Genomic DNA, 20153 nt, shown 5'->3' with positions numbered 1-20153 from the left:
TTCCCTTCTTTGCCGGCACCATCTTATGAGCATTGCCAGTATAAAAGTTTTTAGGTGAATCCGATTTATTATGAACTTCTATTTTAAGGTGAATCTGACTTATTATGGACTTAAAAGAGACATTGTATCTTAGATCCATAGTGAATCGAATTCAGACAAGTATTTCCTTTGCCAAAGAGGAGGGCTAATGAATTAAGAACAATACAAAGTATTTGTCTTAAATTTGATATTAGTCCAAGATTCAAACAAGCTCTTCATTAAAATAAATAGATGCAACAAAAAAAATAATAATAATAACAATAAGAAATAAAATGGATAATAAAACGACAGTTCTTTCTTTGACTTTCGAACTCCAGGTAAATCACAGAGGAAGGTCAAAGTTATTTAAGAAAAATATATGGGAACTTCATAACACAGAAGGGAAAAAAGAAAATCAAGCAGAATAATTTTTTTCTTTTTTCTAACATCCTCCATCGAATGAGCTGACAATTTGTTTATATTTACAAAGAATACTTGCAACTTAACTGAAATTGAAGTTGCGAGTCAGGGATGGAGTGGTACACTTCAACTCCCTGACCAGTCACAGCTCACTATAATTGCGCCACACAGCACGAAATTCTTCCCGGAATGTGTTGAGGCGTGCCTTCAGATTAGGTGTCCTGACACTTGCATGAAGAACTGTAACTGCAAGCAACAATATATTGGCTCATTAAAACTGAAAAATCATACAAGAAATTATTCAAATCATTATATATAGGATGAAGAATTTACCAAGGAAGCCGATGCCAAATGCCCATAAAGCAAACAGCAGAGTGCCAGAAGTGAACCACAGAATAAAACTGGCGGCTGAGAAAAGAAAATCATTTGATCAGGCAAAATTCATAGAACCAATGCAGACCAGTACTGAACTACTGATTGAGAATAAAGTTTTGAGAAATCTAACTACCAGCTGAGAATAAGAAGACAAACACCCCACGAGGTTGGCCACAGATGAATACTGATTTTTTGGATGAAGGACGGCCACGAATGACAGGCCTGTAAATACAAGTGTGGTAAGCACAATTTCTATCCAATCGACAAACAAACATAGAAAAGCAACTGAGCATCAACTAACATGTGAGGAGACCTATCTTTGCTGCCAAATGTGGAGAGAACTTTCTTACTGTTCTTGTCACCTTTTCACTGAAAGGAGCTGCAAAACTGAAAAATAAACCTTCAGCACCAAAAAATAGGAAAAATAGAGTCTCTATCCACTGCAAACTTAAGAACAAGTTGAAGGCATATGCATATCCTACATGCCAGGTCATGGGGTGGAGTTGGTAGATATTATAGGTTATAGGAAGTAAATATGTTAATATAGGTTAGAGGAAATAAATATATTAATATAGAAAGTAAATATTGATAGATGAGTCAGTTGCTCTTAGGATTGCATAATCACATACTTGATTTTTCTTCCTATTTAGACAGGTTATAGGAAGTAAATATATTAATATAGGAAGTAAATATTGATAGATGAGTCAGTTGCTCTTAGGATTGCATAATCACATACTTGATTTTTCTTCCTGTTTAGATAGGTTATAGGAAGTAAATATATTAATATAAGAAGTAAACATTGATAGACAGGTCAATTGCTTAATCTTAGGGATTATATAATCATAGATTTGATTTTACTTCCTGTTTAGATACCGACTCTCATGTATAAATAGATTATAATTTCTATCGTGAAATACAATAAAATATTATCTTTTTACATAGTATCAGAATGACTTAGGACTCTGTTCATTTGGATTAACAATAAAGGATAACACTTGGAGATTTAGAGATATTGTTCATTTGGATTAGGGTAACATTTGGAAACATTTGGAGACTTAGGACTCTATTTATTTGAGTTACCCATAAATGATAACATTTGGAAATTTGGGACTTTATTCATTTGAGTTATTCATAAGGGTAACATTTGGAGACTTAGGGCTTTGTTCATCGGATTCTGTTCATCAGGTACTGTTCACGGATTCTGTTCTTCTAATTCTTTGTTTATTTTGATTCACGGGTTTTATTCTTCTAACCCTTTTTTTTATTTTGATTGTTTTGGGTTGGTTATCTTTATGGCTGAAGTTGATTATATATGTAGTAAGTTGGACATAATTAACATTTATACTCCAATTTGAGAATGAGTGTTATAGGTTTTAGGAAGTAAATATGTTAATATAGGTTATAAGAAGTAAATATATTAATATAGGAAGTAAATATTGATAGATGGTCAGTTGCTTAATCTTAGGAATTGCATAATCGTAGACTTAATTTTTCTTCCTATTTAGATACCGTCTCTCATGTATAAATAGATCATAATCTCTATTGTAAAATACAACAAAATATTATCTTTCTACAATAGATTAACTTTCATGCTTTGAAAATAACATGGCAAAAACATGGAGAATAAACACATGATTCAACAAAGAAGAAACGCATCTGTGCTATTGCCTTAACAAAAAAAGCATTATGAAATGGGATGTCTGATTAAGTAAATATATAGCTCCAAATAATAAAATTGTCAAGTTATTTTCTCCATGCTTCTCTTTATCTCATAGTCAGATTACAAGCTAAGAAGTAGACAAGGCATTTTTAATAATATGTTATTTTAATAAACTAAAACGAACCGATCAGTGATAATAATATGTTATTTTTAATAATATAGAGAAATTAGATCATATTAATATTAAAATATTTAATTAAATTTTAAAATACTAAAAATAAAATGTAAAAAAAAATTATCAAAAATCGAAACCGATCAAATTAAACCGAATCGAACTAAATTAGATTGGTTCAGTTCGATTTGATTTCTGATCAAATCAATTCGGTTTGATTTTTATAAATATTAAAATTTTTTAATTTTGAGTTTATTCAGTTCGGTTCAGTTTAAAACTGAACCAATCGAATGCTCACCCCTATAATTAATAGATCAAGAAATAATTTTTCTGTTTAAAATCTTTACATAATTTCATAAAATTTTCTATTTCTTAAAAAATAAAAATTAACACAACATAAAAATTATAAAATGAAAAACTCTCATTACAAGTTTTATTTTTCAAAACTAAATTATACTTTTCTCTCTAGTTTTTAAAATGAAAAATTAAGAATTTAGAGAGTAGAATTTGAAGTCTCTGGAATTTATTCAAATGCACTTACACCGAGTGCTATATATTAACTTTTATTAAAATTATCTTTCCGCAATCACTTTTAAAATAATATTTAATAATCAAAATAATAATATTAATAGGTTAAATATTATTAATTTTTTTCAAATTTTGTCACACATTTTCATGTTTATATATTCACTATATACTATAATACATCCAGTTATTTAATTCATGTAATATATTGCTTAAATATCTTATAACATACAATGTTTTAAAGATAATATACTAAATTTATTATTAATTATGGAATTAAAAGTAAACATAAAAATTAATATATATTCACAAAGAGACTGCTAAAGATTTCATAAACTCCTTTGAGAGGTCATTGATAATATATATTCACATTATCCTCCTAATTGAAATTAAGATTTTGCATGAATTTAATTTAATTATTCTTTTTATTAATTCTCTTATTTTAAATAATTTTTAAATAAATTGAAATAATTATTTTAATTATATAATAATTGAAATTGAGATTATTTTATTAACTCTCCTCCCTCTATATATATTATATATATGTTAAAGTTTAAATAGTGACGATGAATAATTTCATTTTAATTTTTAATACATATTAAAAAGACAATATTTTTAAAAGGAAAAAAAAAGAAAAAGAAACATAATACTATGTTTTCCACTGCATTCATGTCCGATCTGTATCTTCATTTTGCATCTGCTCACTTATTCTTCATCTACCTAACATGTTAGAAATTTCATGAGAAAAGAAAAAAAAAAAGAAGAAGAATTGTAAGAAACTCATGTTAAAAAGAAAGTTGATTAAGATGAAATTACATGCGAAGAAACAAATATTACAAAACATTACCTGTAAATACCAAGAAATCCTAGTTTTTGAATCTTTTTGGCTTTGGACGTCTTTGTGAACTATCCTCACAAACCATATTGGTTTTCTTGTTTTAAACACACGATATCCCATTGCAATACCAAATATTACTCCACATCCATACCCTGCCGCTACAGGTTGCCACCCAAATCCAAATTTAGAATTGGAATCATCTTCCTTGGATATTTCTGGTTTTTGCCTCTCCCCATTATTGCATTTTTCTAGTGGAAATCCACACAATCCCAAATTTCCTTCATATGAACTTTTATCAAATGTGTTGAACTGCTTTCCTTCAGGTATGGGTCCTTCAAGTCGATTATCTGAAACCCGAAATACTTGCAGAAATGTTAAATCTGTCAACTGCATAGGAATCCTTCCAACAAGAAAATTTGAAGAGAGGTCTAGTGATTCCAAATTGGACAATTCCCTCAATGATGGTTGAATATTGCCCGTGAGTTGATTGTGAGACAAGTTGAGCAACTTAAGTGCTTTAAGCTTTCCAATAGACTGTGGGATCTCCCCTGTGAATTTGTTGCCTGACAAATCAATGGTTGTAAGAAGTGTTTGGATTCTCACCAACTCAATCACAACTCCTTTGAGTGTCAGACTCACAGAATAATCGTAAGAATAATTTGGTTGCCCCATGTACTCCATCTTCACATCAAAGTTCATCATTGCTTTGAAATTATTGAAATACCCTGAAGGTAATGGCCCGCTCAACATGTTATCGGAGAGGTCAAACATTCGCAGCTTTGAGAAGGAATAATTGGTAGAGGACCCTTTCACAAATCCATGGAGTTTATTGGATTTCAGAATTAGAATTTGCAGCTCCGGAAGAGTTTCCAAGAAATGGGGGAATGAGTCATCTATATTATTGTTTCCAAGATCTAAAATCTCCAAATTTCTACAATTGGAAATGGACAGAGGGATTCTCCTTTGCAATTGATTGCCATTGAAGTTCAAATATCTCAAGCTGCCTCTTGCTGAAAACGTCTCAGGGATGGTTCCTTGGAAATTGTTCATGCCCAAATGCAGCACCGAGAGATCATTGCTGAAATTTCCCAAACATTGTGGGATGAAGCCGTTCAAACTGTTGTTTGACAAGTCAAGAATTTGGAGAGAGTTTAGTTTGCAAACTGCTGAAGAAACTTCTCCTATCAATTTATTGGATGAAAGAATGAGAACATTCAAGTCCGCAAGTTTTAAAATGGAGCTTGGAATGGAGCCATGCAACATGTTATTGCTCAAATCAATATATCTCAATGGATTGTCTTGGAATGGACCTAAACGACCGGTGAGCTGGTTATTTTGGAGCCCCAATGTATAAAGTTGTTTAAGGTTTTTAAAAGAGGAGGGAATCCCACCACTAAAATTGTTATTGGAAAGGTGTAAATAAAAGAGTCGCTTAAGACTTCCAAGTGAAGATGGAATTTGACCACTGAAATTGTTATTGGAAAGGTCTAAATAAGGGAGCCGCTTAAGACTTTCAAGTGAAGATGGAATTTGACCACTGAAATTATTATTGGAAAGGTCTAAATAAAAGAGTCGTTTAAGACTCCCAAGTGAAGATGGAATTTGACCACTGAAATTATTATTGAAAAGGTATAAATAAGAGAGCCGCTTAAGACTTCTAAGTATCTGAATTTGACCACTGAAATTATTATTTTAAAGACATAAATAAGAGAGCCGCTTAAAACTTCCAAGTGAAGATGGAATTTGACCATTGAAATTATTGGAGTTGATATCCAACAGAATGAGTCGAGTCAACTTACCCAACAATTTCAAATTTGAAACTCTAAAATTGCAGCTGCTGAGCTCCAAAGTTTCTAAAGACTTCAAATTACTGATAAAATCATAGTCCAAATAAATTGGAAATTGTGTAAAAGAAAGAGACAAAGACCTGAGAGAATTATTCCAGTTATGCCTAGGTAAGGAACCGTTGAGATCTTCATTACCGAATAAATCAAGCAGTTGGAGGTTTGTTCGTTGAATAATGTTGTCTGGAAATTTCCCTTTCAATTCACAAATTCCAAGTCTAAGTGATGATAAATGTGAAGAGATATTCGTTAAAGAACTAGGTTCAACCATGGACATGTTTACGTCTCCGAAGGCTAAGTCTCTTATCTTGGTTAGATTTCTAACAAGCTTGTCAATAATGTTGCCTGACAAATCAATGGTTGTAAGAATTGTCTGGATTCTCACCAACTCAATCTCAACTCCTTTGAGTGTCGGCCTTTTTGTAAAATTAGGGTCGGGGCTAATTTCATTTGCGGATTTGGAGTTGGAGAGATTTTATTTGTGATTTTGGGGTTCGACTGCCACGTGGCAGCCGAAAAGGACTCCTGGCGCCTCTTTGACAGGCGCCAGGCTTTTTTTTTTGTTTTTAAGTGGTCTGGCGCTACTTAAAGTGGCGCCAGACAATTTTTTTTTTAATTGTTTTTTTTTATTTCTTAATTATTAATATATTATAATAAAATATTTATATTATATTAATTTTTTATTTATATTATATTTTTATAATAATAAATATTTTTATAATTTTAATATATTAATATTTAAAAAATTTTATTATTAATATTTAAATAAAAAATTACTGAAATTATATTTCAGGATTATAAAATTGATATTATGTTGCGATGGATAAATTTTTTTATTATTTTAATATATTAATACAGTAATTCTGCAATTAAATAGTATCAATATTTTTATACACGTTTAATGTTATTTCATAATTTACTAAATACTAAGACTAGTTATAAATAATTATTATATTTTATAAAAATATTTTTAATATGTAAGAATACCATAAAAATTAATAGTAAAGTGATTCCACACAAAAATATTTAGAATTATAATATTATACTGCTATTAAATCTGTATAAGATAGCTTTATTGAATTAATTACTTAATTTAGTTATTTTTTATTTTTAATAAATTATAAACAATTAGTATAAACTATTTAAAATTATTATATTATCTTATTATTAAATGTTATATGAGAACTGAGTTATTTATAATTTATCAAAAAAAATAAATAAATAAATTAATTTAATTGTAAAATAAATTAATTAGATCTATTATATTTAATAAATTATAAATAATCAAGTGATCGTATATAATATTTAATTATTATTTTTTATTAATTATTTAAATTACATTATTATTTATAATTATAAAAATAAATAAATATTAATATTTAAAATTATAAAAATTAAATTTACTTTTTATTAACTGCTACTTAGAATTATAGAATATTATTATAGGTCACTTAAATGTTGCTTGCGATCACCTGATTGTTTATAATTTATCAAATATAATAAATTTATTTAATTTACTTTGAATTAGATTAATTAATTATTTTTTTAATAAATTATAAATAATTCAATTCTCGTATAACATCTAATAGTAAAATTTTAAATATTAATATATTAAAATTATAAAAAATATTTAAATATTAATAATAAAATTTTTTAAATATTAATATATTAAAATTATAAAAAATATTTATTATTATAAAAATATAATATAAATAAAAAAAATTAATATAATATAAATATTTTATTATAATATATTAATAATTAAAAAATAAAAAAATAATTAAAAAAAAAATGTCTGGCGCCACTTTAAGTGGCGCCAGACCACTTTAAAAAAAAAAAAAAAAAAGGTTGGCGCCACTCGCCAGGCGTCCTTTTCGGCTGCCACGTGGCAGCCGAACCCCAAAATCGCAAATAAAATCTCCCTAACCTCAAATCTGCAAATAAAAGTAGCCCCCCATAATTTTACAAAAAGCCCTTGAGTGTCAGACTCACAGAATAATCGTAAGAATTATTTGGTGCCTTCATGTACTCCATCTTCACATCAAAGTTCATCATTGCTTTGAAATTATTGAAATACCCTGAAGGTAATGACCCGCTCAACATGTTATCGGAGATGTCAAACATTCGCAGCTTTGAGAAGGAATAATTGGTAGAGGACCCTTTCACAAATCCATGGAGTTTATTGGATTTCAGAATTAGAATTTGCAGCTCCGGAAGAGTTTCCAAGAAATGGGGGAATGAGTCATCTATGTTATTGTTTCCGAGATCTAAAATCTCCAAATTTCTACAATTAGAAATGGACAGAGGGATTCTCCTTCGCCATCTATGTTATTGTTTCCGAGATCTAAAAAGCCCTTAAAACTGAAATATCATGCGAGGAATTATTCAAAGCATTATCTATAGGATGAAGAATTTACCAAGGAGGCCGATGCCAAATGCCCATAAAACAAACAGCAGAGTGCCAGAAGTGCACCACAGAATAAAACTGGCTGAGAAAAGAAAATCATTTGATCAGGCAAAATTCATAGAACCATTACAGATCAGTACTGAACTACTGATTGAGAATAAAGTTTTGAGAAATCTAACTACCAGCTGAGAATAAGAAGACAAACACCCCACGAGGTTGGCCACAGATGTATACTGATTTTTTGGATGAAGGACGGCCACGAATGACAGGCCTGTAAATACAAGTGTGGTAAGCATAATTTCTATCGCGAGAAAAAAACATAGAAAAGCAACTGAGCATCAACTAACATGTGAGGAGGCCTCATCTTTGCTGCCAAATGTGGAGAGAACTTTCTTACTGTTCTTGTCACCTTTTCACTGAAAGTAGCTGCAAAACTGAAAAATAAAACTTCAACACCAAAAATAGGAGAAATAGAGTCTCTATCCAGTGCAAACTTAAGAACAAGTTAAAGGCATATGCATATCCTACATGCCAGGCCATGGGGTGGAGTTGGTAGATTAACTTCCATGCTTTGAAAATAACATGGCAAAAGCATGGGGAATAAACACATGATTCAACAAAGAAGAAAAGCTTCTGTTCTATTGCCTTAACAAAAGAAGCATTATGAAATGGGACGTCTGATTAAGTAAATATATAGCTCCAAATAATAAACTTGTCAAGTTATTTTCTCCATGCTTCTCTTTATCGCCGAAAATGTAACTTCTTGATTGCAAGTAAGACAGCCCACGCTTATCTATAGTCAGATTACAAGCTAAAAAGTAGACAAGCCATTTAAAGTAACTAAACAAACCAACACAGTGATCATTGAGTGATCACCTCTCTATTGACTGGTTCGCAAAATACCCAAGATTTTACATCGACTTTAAGCATGAGTCTTCCACGATTCAATCCTTCAGAATTTGTCTCTCTGTTTTAAAAAATCATCAATTTAGTCACTGTGATTTTTAAAATCTATACCATTGGCCTCTCCCGTTAGATTCAGTTAAGTTACCGTTAATTTTAATTAAAAGACTAAAATACCCATGCTTCTTCCCAAATGGCCACTTTGGCGTTCAGGTCCACCACCAAGCGAACCCCCATTGCGAAATCCTCTGCTTCGTCCACTGATGACTCCTCTTCTTCCAATCAAAGCTCCTCGGCTCACCACCGCTCTCGGAGCCTCAGCCGTTTCTCCCGGCCTTTGCCTCCATCAGGGGATAACTTATCTGGCGACGCGCCCCTTCCAAGAGGGAAGTTCGTCAACACTGTTAGGGGATTGGGTTTCCCGGATGTTACTCTCGACGATCTCGCTGTTCAGTTCTTCAGTTCTGCTGATCGAGGCCGTTCTTATTCGAGAATTGATGATGTCAGCTCTGGGGATAAAGTCAGTGTGTCGCAGAGAAGAGGGAGGTCCGTGTCGAGGCACGGTTCGAGAGTTGGTGAAGGGAAAGCTAATGGTCGAAATGGCTATGTCGGGGGACAGGTTAATTCCGATAATAATTCAAGGAGGCGACGCTCTGTATTTGTTGTCCGATATCAAATTACTGATTCTGAGGTGAAATTCTTTTCTCCTTTTTATTCTGTGATTTTTAACGCATCACAGCTTTGCTACGGTGTTGAAGATCTGAGTTTTGCATGTTTCGCTTTATAACTTGCGGGTACTTTTTGTTCTTAACGTTATAATGATGTTTGAATCGGGTCGGATCAGGCAGAGGGTTTGATGTGAACAGATTATCAGCGGAGGAGGCAGAAGAAGAAGTAGCAATGTCATCGCCAAACAGTGCTGTGTCGTCATTTCATATGGATTTTGGGATTAGAAACAGAAGCTATAAAAGAGATATGGAAGCCATTGATGTCGAGAGAGCGAGTTCTTGTTCCTTTCAGATTCAGAAAATCCTCACAGTAGTCCTAATGCCACACTTGTAATTTTTATTCAGATATCTTCTCTCCCATCCGCCGCTGGTATCGAGTGAGCAACTGGTGATCGACATCCTTTATTAATTTGTCTGTGCATTATTTTTTTTCTTTCTGGAAAGAGAGAGAGAAAGAAAGAGAAAAAGAAAGAAAATATACAAAGTCGTGGAAAGTATTAGAGAAGAAGCTGTTATGGGTATTTTAGTCTTTTAATTAAAATTAAAAGTGACTTAACTGAAAATCTAACGGGAGGGACCAATGGTATAGTTTTTAAAAATCACAATGACTAAATTGATGATTTTTTAAAACAGAGGGACGAAAGGTTGTATTTCACTAAACTAGAGGGACTAAATTGTAGTTTACCCAAATAAATAATATCAAATAGAGAAAAAAAAATGAAGTTTTTGTTCTTACCTAGCAATGGAATCTCAAATTCTTAGGTGCATATAAAATCAAACACGTTTTTTACTTATTGTAAGTTGATTATTAGACATTTAAGTCAATTTCTAGTATGAAATTATGACTCAAACTCTATTCTTCTCCATCTTGTATACCATTCTATACGCATAACTTCTGTGACATTTTTTCCGCAACCATTTAACTAATGATATCACTCAAAATTCTCGAAGTCATTACTTGTCTTTTTAATGCAAATTAAATATTTATGTTATTGACATAAATTTTTAAATATTTATGTTATTGATATAAATTTTTAAATATTTATGTTATTGATATATTTAATTAATCATAAAATTCAATCAATTAATCATAAAATCCAAATTAATCAACAACTTCTAACCTAATATACTTAATCAAATATAATAGTTAAATTATAAAATAATTCAAACAACATCAAAATATAGACATCCAAAACTAGTATTAGATAGTTTCAAAAATATAAAAAAATTAAGTTTAAACTACTCCATAATTATAATTTACCACGATTGTAAGGGAGAGATGCGAGCCACGGTCGTCACGGAGAGATGCGAGCCGCGAGCAACGGCTGTGAGAGAGAGACGCGAGATGACCGTGAGAGAGAGACGCGAGAGATGGCCGTGAGAGAGAGACGCGAAGGATGGAGAGAAGAGACTCTGGCTTTAGCGAGTGGGTGGGTGGGTGGCTGCGGGACTAGCGATTGGGTGGGTGGGTGGTTGGTCGTGGCTGCGGGACTGAAGAAGCGAAGGATGGAGAGAAGAGACTCTGGCTTTGGCCAGTGGGTGGATAAGTGGTTGCGGGACAAGCGACTGGGTGGGTGGGTGGCTGTGGCTGCGGGACTGAACTGAAGGACGAGAACGGAAAAGGGAGTACGACAGCCGGTGATTGGTGAGGAGTCGTCTCTCCATTAGGCATTTTCAATCACCAAATTGGGGTATATGAAACAGAATATAAACCTAGGATTTATATCTTTTGGTGATGATGTAAATCTTACATATTGAGAAGGGGAAAATATTAAAATTGGACTTTCTCATTTATAGCCAGAATGCCTATGAACACATATTAATGCTAAGTAAAACCAACTGTAATGGGAGAATCCACAGCAGTTTCAGTTTTCATGGATTTCACCAAAATGGTGTTATTAGCCTATTACTTTTCACATTTCCAATCAAAGCAATTGCCCTTACAGGCAAAGGAATGTGAACATGCATATATGCATGTACAAATTCTGCATAGCATACAAGTAAATTTTTGCACATTGTTTGAGAACCAATTTGCATAAACCTAACAACATATATGACCAACACAAGAATTCAATAATAGCAAGAAATGCTTAGGATAAAAAGAACATAAGCCAAGCTCAATAATCCAGAACAGGACACTCAAAACCATGGAAATTAAATATTCAACAACCATACCCGATAGATTTCCAAGAGTTTGATAACCATGGCTGCTACCTCCTCCTCTATTATTATTTGGAGGGAATGTCTGCATAATTGCCTCGGGAACTGCATACAAATTCACAAACAATTTTTTCTTTTCAAAATACTAGCTTTTGGATACAGGTTCAATATGATCATTAGCCAAACATTTTTATGAGAATGAATTATACCTTCATAGGTGGTGGTACTTTTTTCTTCACTGACCACTGCCTATAAGGCAAGGAGGAAAAAGAAAGATACTAAATCAGATTACCTGCAAAACAATACTAAGAAGGGGGGGGGGGGAGGGGGGGAAGACAAATACCCCAATCTATTTTGCATCAACAAGCTTAATGTACTTCACTTGAATCAATATAAATAAAAATGAAATTATTCATTTAAAAAACCACTAATCAAATTATCTATTAAACAAGATTAACAGGAAAAGAAAAAGACAAATACCCCAATCTATTTTATATCAACAAGCTACATGCACTTCACTTAGATCAATATAAATAAAAATGAAATTATGCTTTTAAAAAAGCTCTAATTGAACTATTTTTACCCAAATCTATTTTGCATCAACAAGCTTCACGCACTTCACTTAAATCAACATAAATAAAAATGAAATTATCCTTTAAAAAAAAAAAGCTTTTATTTCACCCACAAAATTCCATATTTAAGAATAGCGTTACTATTGAACTCGGTCATAGTTAAACTCCTATTTCTTCAAAAACCAAAAAGCACCGACTTCTCCAAACAAACCAAAACTTTATCAATGTAGATTATGCAATTGATTACCAAAACCTTTACTTCAAAATTAAACCCCAAAATGCTTCGACATAAAAAAACCCAAAATGCCAAACAAAGAATGAATAACCACCAAAAAAAATAACATCGAAACATGAACAATCAATCATAATCAATGCTAAAAAAGCCAGTGCTTACAGGAACAGAGCCCAGTAAATGGCTAGTAGGGAGGTTGCTGTGAGACTCCTCCATGGATGTAGTGAAAGGATCCAGCACTGAGAATAGGGAGAAAGCAGCTTTTCTTTTTCCTTTTTTCCTTTTTTCCTTCTTTTTTCAGATTTTAGAGAGACATTGCATATTAAAAGTCAATGAAAATAGAGGGAATTAAGAATTGTAACAGCAGATTCGAAATTTAGGGTTTGGAAAATGAGAAAAAAAAAAAAAACATTTACCTTTTCGTAGGTTGGAAGCAAACTGAACCAGAAGACGAGAGAGGACTGGCCGAGGAAGGAGGGACTGGTGTACAAGCTCAACTTTTACGAAGGGAGTGGGCTTCCACGCGCCAATTAAAACGTCAATAACTTTGTCGTTTTGCTGGTCGTCCCTCATCAAACGTTCTTATGTTTCACCTTTCACCTTTCAACTTTCACCTTTCAGCTCAGGCGTCGCACGGCTGAGGAGTAAGGATAAGTTATACATGGGCTTCATTTTGGGCTTTCTGTCCACAATTTGGGCAGGCTTTGACCCGAACCCAGCACCATAACTTGGACCCGTATACTAACTGGACTTGTTTTCTCACCCTCTAGCCCTTTTAAAAAGACCAAAAATAATAATAATAATTTACAGTAATATCTCTAAATTTTAATAAAATTTATAAAATAATCTCTCATTAATAATAAATTAATTTTTAAATTTAATTTTTATTTAATAAAATAATTATTTCACTAATAAAAATATAAATTACTATTAATTGATCATTGATTATAAAATTTAAATTTTTTAATAACTAAAATACTTTTTAAGAGGTTAATATTTTCTTTTTTAATAAAAAAATTATTTTTATTTATTAATTTAATATAAAAATTGAGAAATTATTATTTTAATTTTCAAAAATTAGTGTCCATTATTTTTTTTATTATCGAAATGAATAAATTTAATATTTAAAATATAAAAATCAATTTTCTATAATTATAAAAATTTATATACTTATAAAAATCAATTTAAACATACTCCAACTATAATATGTGAGTATAAAAATTAATTTTTAATTTTAATGAAGTATAAAAAATTTTAATGTGAGTATAAAAATAAAAATTATTTATTATAACAATAAATAAGAAAAATAATGAATAAAATTCATAAAATTAAAATAATAATTTCTTATTTTTTTATTATTAAAATAATATATAAAATAACGGTCTATTATAAAAATAATATTAACATTTAAAAGAGTATTTTCATCGTTAAAAAATGTAAAATCTCTTATCTATAATTAATTAACAGTAATTTATATTTTTTTAATAAAAAAACTATTTTAAATAAAAAATAAATTTAAAAACTAATTTGTTATTGAAAATTTAATGACTAATTACTTATAAATTTTATTAAATTTCACAAAAATTACTGTAAATCACAAAAAAACCTCACCGGTTTCACAATTTCATGCACTTGTCATATGTAAAGATTTTTAATTTAACTATAACTTTAAAATTATATTATTAAGATAATTTAAGAAATTTTATTCGGAACAATTCTTTTTATTTATTGATGAAGGTGAATTAAGAAATTGAAACTGATATAAATATTATATTTTTTAGTAATTTAGATATAAATAAAATTTTATTTTTCTTAAACTAGACTAAAAGGTTGAAATATAGTTATTGGAAACTTTTAAAAATATTCAAAAAGTTTTATTTTTAAAATCATTAAATTAATTAGAAGTGAGCAGTATTTAATTTAAATCGATCGAATCAAATTAATTTAAAAATTCAGTTTGATTTTTTATTCATTTCTGTTCAATTCGATTTTTAATTTTAAAAATTTTTAGTTATTTCGATTCGATTTAATTTTGATCAAAAAATTATAAAAAAAAACGAACCGAACCGATTAATAATAATAATATATTATTTTTAATAATATAAAGAAATTAAATCATTAAAATATTTTAATTAAATTTTAAAATTCTAAAAATAAAATATAAAAAATTTATTAAAAATTAAAATCAATCAAATCGAACAAAATCGAACTGAATCAGACTAATTCAGCTTGATTCGATTTTTAACTAAAATCAATTTGGTTTGATTTTTATAAATACTAAAATTTTAATTTTTGATTTATTCAATTTGACTTGATTTAAAACCGAACTAACTAAATACTCACCCTAAAATTAATAGATAAAAAAATAATTTTTAAATTTAAAATTTTTACATAATATCATAAAATTTTCCCAACTTAAACAATAAAAATTAACAAAAACTCCCATTACAAGTTTTATTTTTTAAAACTAAATTATACCTTTCTGTTTAATTTTTGAAATCGAGACTTAAGACATATAATAAAATTTAAAATCTCTCAGATTTATTCAGATGTATTTATCATTAAATTAAATATGCGAGTGCTATATATTAAATTTTATTTGATAATTAAAATAATAATATTAATAAATTAAATATTATTAATTTTTTCAAATTTTGTCTCACATTTTCATGTTTATATATTCACTATATACTATAATACATCAAGTTATTTAATTCATGTAATGTATTGCTTAAATATCTTATAACATACAATGTCTTAAAGATAATATACTAAATTTATTATTAATTATGGAATTAAAAGTAAACATAAAAATTAATATATATTCACAAAGAGACTTGCTAAAGATTTCATAAACTCCTTTGAGAGGTCATTCATAATATATATTCACATTATCCTCCTAATTGAAATTAAGATTTTGCATGAATTTAATTTAATTATTCTTTTTATTAATTCTCTTATTTTAAATAATTTTTAAATAAATTGAAATAATTATTTTAATTATATAATAATTGAAATTGAGATTATTTTATTAATTCTCCTCCCTCTATATATATTATATATATGTAAAAGTTTAAATAGTGACGATGAATAATTTCATTTTAATTTTTTATACATATTAAAAAGACAATATTTTTAAAAGAAAAAAAAAAAGAAAAAGAAATATAATGCTATGTTTTCCACTGCATTCATGTCCGATCTGTATCTTCATTTTGCATCTGCTCACTTATTCTTCATCTACCTAACATGTTAGAAATTTCATGAAAAAAGAAAAAGAAGAATTGTAAGAAACTCATGTTAAAAAGAATGCAAAGAAACAGATATTACAAAACATTACCTGTAAATACCAAGAAATCCTAGTTTTTGAATCTTTTTGGCTTTGCACGTCTTTGTCCTTCAACTATCCTCACAAACCATATTGGTTTTCTTGTTTTAAACACACGATATCCCATTGCAATACCAAATATTACTCCACATCCATACCCTGCCACTACAGGTTGCCACCCAAATCCAAATTTAGAATTGGAATCATCTTCCTTGGATATTTCTGGTTTTTGCCTCTCCCCATTATTGCATTTTTCTAGTGGAAATCCACACAATCCCAAATTTCCTTCATATCAACTTTTATCAAATGTGTTGAACTGCTTTCCTTCAGGTATGGGTCCTTCAAGTCGATTATCTGAAACCCGAAATACTTGCAGAAATGTTAAATCTGTCAACTGCATAGGAATCCTTCCAACAAGAAAATTTGAAGAGAGGTCTAGTGATTCCAAATTGGACAATTCCCTCAATGATGGTTGAATATTGCCCGTGAGTTGATTGTGAGACAAGTTGAGCAACTTAAGTGCTTTAAGCTTTCCAATAGACTGTGGGATCTCCCCTGTGAATTTGTTGCCTGACAAATCAATGGTTGTAAGAAGTGTTTGGATTCTCACCAACTCAATCACAACTCCTTTGAGTGTCAGACTCACAGAATAATCGTAAGAATAATTTGGTTGCCCCATGTACTCCATCTTCACATCAAAGTTCATCATTGCTTTGAAATTATTGAAATACCCTGAAGGTAATGGCCCGCTCAACATGTTATCGGAGAGGTCAAACATTCGCAGCTTTGAGAAGGAATAATTGGTAGAGGACCCTTTCACAAATCCATGGAGTTTATTGGATTTCAGAATTAGAATTTGCAGCTCCGGAAGAGTTTCCAAGAAATGGGGGAATGAGTCATCTATATTATTGTTTCCAAGATCTAAAATCTCCAAATTTCTACAATTGGAAATGGACAGAGGGATTCTCCTTTGCAATTGATTGCCATTGAAGTTCAAATATCTCAAGCTGCCTCTTGCTGAAAACGTCTCAGGGATGGTTCCTTGGAAATTGTTCATGCCCAAATGCAGCACCGAGAGATCATTGCTGAAATTTCCCAAACATTGTGGGATGAAGCCGTTCAAACTGTTGTTTGACAAGTCAAGAATTTGGAGAGAGTTTAGTTTGCAAACTGCTGAAGAAACTTCTCCTATCAATTTATTGGATGAAAGAATGAGAACATTCAAGTCCGCAAGTTTTAAAATGGAGCTTGGAATGGAGCCATGCAACATGTTATTGCTCAAATCAATATATCTCAATGGATTGTCTTGGAATGGACCTAAACGACCGGTGAGCTGGTTATTTTGGAGCCCCAATGTATAAAGTTGTTTAAGGTTTTTAAAAGAGGAGGGAATCCCACCACTAAAATTGTTATTGGAAAGGTGTAAATAAAAGAGTCGCTTAAGACTTCCAAGTGAAGATGGAATTTGACCACTGAAATTGTTATTGGAAAGGTCTAAATAAGGGAGCCGCTTAAGACTTTCAAGTGAAGATGGAATTTGACCACTGAAATTATTATTGGAAAGGTCTAAATAAAAGAGTCGTTTAAGACTCCCAAGTGAAGATGGAATTTGACCACTGAAATTATTATTGAAAAGGTATAAATAAGAGAGCCGCTTAAGACTTCTAAGTATCTGAATTTGACCACTGAAATTATTATTTTAAAGACATAAATAAGAGAGCCGCTTAAAACTTCCAAGTGAAGATGGAATTTGACCATTGAAATTATTGGAGTTGATATCCAACAGAATGAGTCGAGTCAACTTACCCAACAATTTCAAATTTGAAACTCTAAAATTGCAGCTGCTGAGCTCCAAAGTTTCTAAAGACTTCAAATTACTGATAAAATCATAGTCCAAATAAATTGGAAATTGTGTAAAAGAAAGAGACAAAGACCTGAGAGAATTATTCCAGTTATGCCTAGGTAAGGAACCGTTGAGATCTTCATTACCGAATAAATCAAGCAGTTGGAGGTTTGTTCGTTGAATAATGTTGTCTGGAAATTTCCCTTTCAATTCACAAATTCCAAGTCTAAGTGATGATAAATGTGAAGAGATATTCGTTAAAGAACTAGGTTCAACCATGGACATGTTTACGTCTCCGAAGGCTAAGTCTCTTATCTTGGTTAGATTTCTAACAAGCTTGTCAAAAACCATTGGTTCTATTGTCAAACCACCATAATTCCAAGAAAGATCAAGTGAAACCAATTTAGATAGACGACTGATATCGGGGATTTTTCCTTGCATTTCACAAGAGTGAAGTTTGAGAGATGTCAAAGAAGAAGACAAATTCATCAAGGAACTAGGTGCAACCTCAGACATGTTTACAAAACTCAAGTCCAATTCCCGTAATTGGGTTAGGTTTTGAACAAGCTTGGTAAAAATAGTGGTTTCTGATGTTAAACCATAATTCCAAGAAAGATCAAGAGATAGCAAACCTGACAGGTAAGTAATTTCTGAAGGAATTTGACCCACAAAACCAGAATAGCTTAGATTAAGATGTGTTAACTTGAATAACTGGCCAAACTGAGGAACAATTCGAGAGTGGTTGAAATCATTTAAAGACAAGTCGAGTTTTCGGAGATGGCGAAGAGAGAAAAGAGGATTGTTAGAATAGATAGGACCATACAAGAGGCTATTAGAAAGGTGAAGGCCAATTACATTACCCGTTTCCATATCACATGTAATCCCATCCCACCAACAGCAATCAGTGCCCTCTTTCCAATACCTTGTCTTGAGATAAGGCTTGGGATAATAAGGAGGGACAAAGACAGCCTTTGCAATGGAAAAGGTTTCCTTGAATTGGAGCAAGGCAAGACTCTGGTCTCGTTGGCACAACATTGCTGAAGAGTTGGAATTCAAAGAAAAGGAAACTGAAGCTTGAAAATGAAAGTGAAACAAAAGGAGAAAGCTAGCAAGCCATACTAGACTAGCCATTCTGTTGAAGAAAGCTAAAAAGTTGGGAACTTTGAGGTATTAAAAAATCAGGGCAAGCATTTAGTATTTATAATATTATGAATGTGGAAAAATAATTAGTATTCGTTCTTATTGGCAGCGACTTGACTTATCTTTTTCAGTATTGCTAAATCCCGCTTAAAGTAATTTTGTTGGTACCAAAGTCGATTTTTCCTAACATCTTAATATATAAAAAATAAAAATTAAATATTGAAAAAAAAAACAGATATCTCTATTGGAATAGAGCCATCAAGAATGTGACAAGTTTTTGTTGGCATTTCAAATTTCTTGGTGTATATAAATTTAAAGTTCAAAAATTCTAATATTAATGATTCTGTATCGTTCTTTATGCATAACAAGTGGAATATAATTTATATGACATTTATTTTCAGGACGATTTGCTTAGAAAGATTCTCATGTCATTATTTATTAATATTATTAATAAAATAAAAAGTTTGCATTTAAAATTCTACAGCTGGTGCGTAAAATTCTACAGCAGGTGCATCAGCAAAATCTGTAGGTGTAGAAAAATCTGCTGGTGCAGAAAATTCTGCTGGTGCAGAAAATTCTGCAGTAACCTGGAATCGGGTATCTGGTTCAGCTTCAAGTGTAGTGGTGATTTGTGCAGCAGACTCAACAGCTTGGTCTGTTTCTTCGTCATCGTCCCATAGATCTTGAAGCTCTTCCTCTCTTCTTAATATGTGCGCGTTCATTGAATTGACCGCTTGATCCACTTGCTGTTGGAGAATTTTCCCAGAAATTTCCAATTTCCTCACCATCTCTTCAAGTTCCATATTGGAGTTTTGAGGTGTTGCTTGGGCTTGATAGTTTTGGTAGTAGTTAGCCCTTGCATAGTCATAATTCGGGTGGTCTCTCCAACATGGATTGTAGGTATCAAGGTAGGGATCATGTCTTGGTTGGCTATTGAATCCTCCAAAGGCATGTACTTGCTGGTAATCCACATAAAGAGTAGGACATCGAT

General features: G+C 31.0%; 3 protein-coding genes across 6 annotated transcripts; all 3 read right to left on the bottom strand.

Moving 5' to 3' along the window:
- Positions 1-313: 313 nt before the first annotated feature.
- LOC110625320 (PRA1 family protein A3) lies at positions 314-13428 on the bottom strand. Of its 4 annotated transcripts, none has more exons than XM_043961286.1 (8): positions 13271-13428; positions 13017-13145; positions 12260-12299; positions 12066-12155; positions 8607-8685; positions 947-1035; positions 772-839; positions 314-684 (listed from the first exon to the last, which is right to left on the bottom strand). In XM_043961286.1, the coding sequence occupies exons 2-8, from the start codon at positions 13068-13070 to the stop codon at positions 646-648; spliced, it is 459 nt and encodes a 152-aa protein (XP_043817221.1). In that variant the 5' UTR covers positions 13071-13145; positions 13271-13428; the 3' UTR covers positions 314-645. The 4 variants fall into 4 exon arrangements, with proteins under 4 accessions (XP_043817221.1, XP_043817220.1, XP_043817219.1 ...); XM_043961285.1 differs by lacking the exons at positions 772-839; positions 947-1035 and adding exons at positions 8270-8341; positions 8442-8530 and having other exon boundaries at positions 13271-13422; XM_043961284.1 differs by lacking the exon at positions 947-1035 and adding an exon at positions 8443-8530 and having other exon boundaries at positions 772-844; positions 13271-13420.
- On the bottom strand, positions 3787-5393 carry LOC122724937 (receptor-like protein 9DC3). Its single transcript, XM_043961282.1, has 2 exons — positions 4018-5393; positions 3787-3890 (listed from the first exon to the last, which is right to left on the bottom strand). The coding sequence occupies exons 1-2, from the start codon at positions 5269-5271 to the stop codon at positions 3876-3878; spliced, it is 1269 nt and encodes a 422-aa protein (XP_043817217.1). The 5' UTR covers positions 5272-5393; the 3' UTR covers positions 3787-3875.
- Positions 13429-15991: 2563 nt separating the features above from the next.
- LOC110625097 (receptor-like protein 9DC3) lies at positions 15992-19245 on the bottom strand. The gene is given in 3 exon segments (XM_043961287.1): positions 15992-16095; positions 16192-17815; positions 17957-19245. Coding segments are annotated over 2 exon segments (2802 nt in total). The 5' UTR covers positions 19154-19245; the 3' UTR covers positions 15992-16095; positions 16192-16210.
- Between the last annotated feature and the right edge of the window lie 908 nt (positions 19246-20153).

This window comes from Manihot esculenta, chromosome 10, assembly GCF_001659605.2.
Source record: "Manihot esculenta cultivar AM560-2 chromosome 10, M.esculenta_v8, whole genome shotgun sequence".
Taxonomy (NCBI): Eukaryota; Viridiplantae; Streptophyta; class Magnoliopsida; order Malpighiales; family Euphorbiaceae; genus Manihot; species Manihot esculenta.
The sequence above is the reverse complement of the archived record's forward strand: the minus strand, read 5'-3'. Positions and strand labels throughout refer to the sequence as shown.

Excerpts from the sequence above, each read along its gene's own strand:
- LOC122724937 (XM_043961282.1), bottom strand. The coding sequence starts at position 5,271 with ATGTTGCATGGCTCCATTCCAAGCTCCATTTTAAAACTTGCGGACTTG.
- LOC110625320 (XM_043961285.1), bottom strand. The coding sequence starts at position 13,070 with ATGGAGGAGTCTCACAGCAACCTCCCTACTAGCCATTTACTGGGCTCT. Across the intron at positions 8,686-12,065 it reads AACTCTTGGAAATCTATCGG|CTACTTTCAGTGAAAAGGTG; the intron begins GTATGGTTGTTG and ends TCAGTTTTGCAG. Across the intron at positions 685-8,269 it reads ATTTGGCATCGGCCTCCTTG|TTACAGTTCTTCATGCAAGT; the intron begins GTAAATTCTTCA and ends TGTTGCTTGCAG.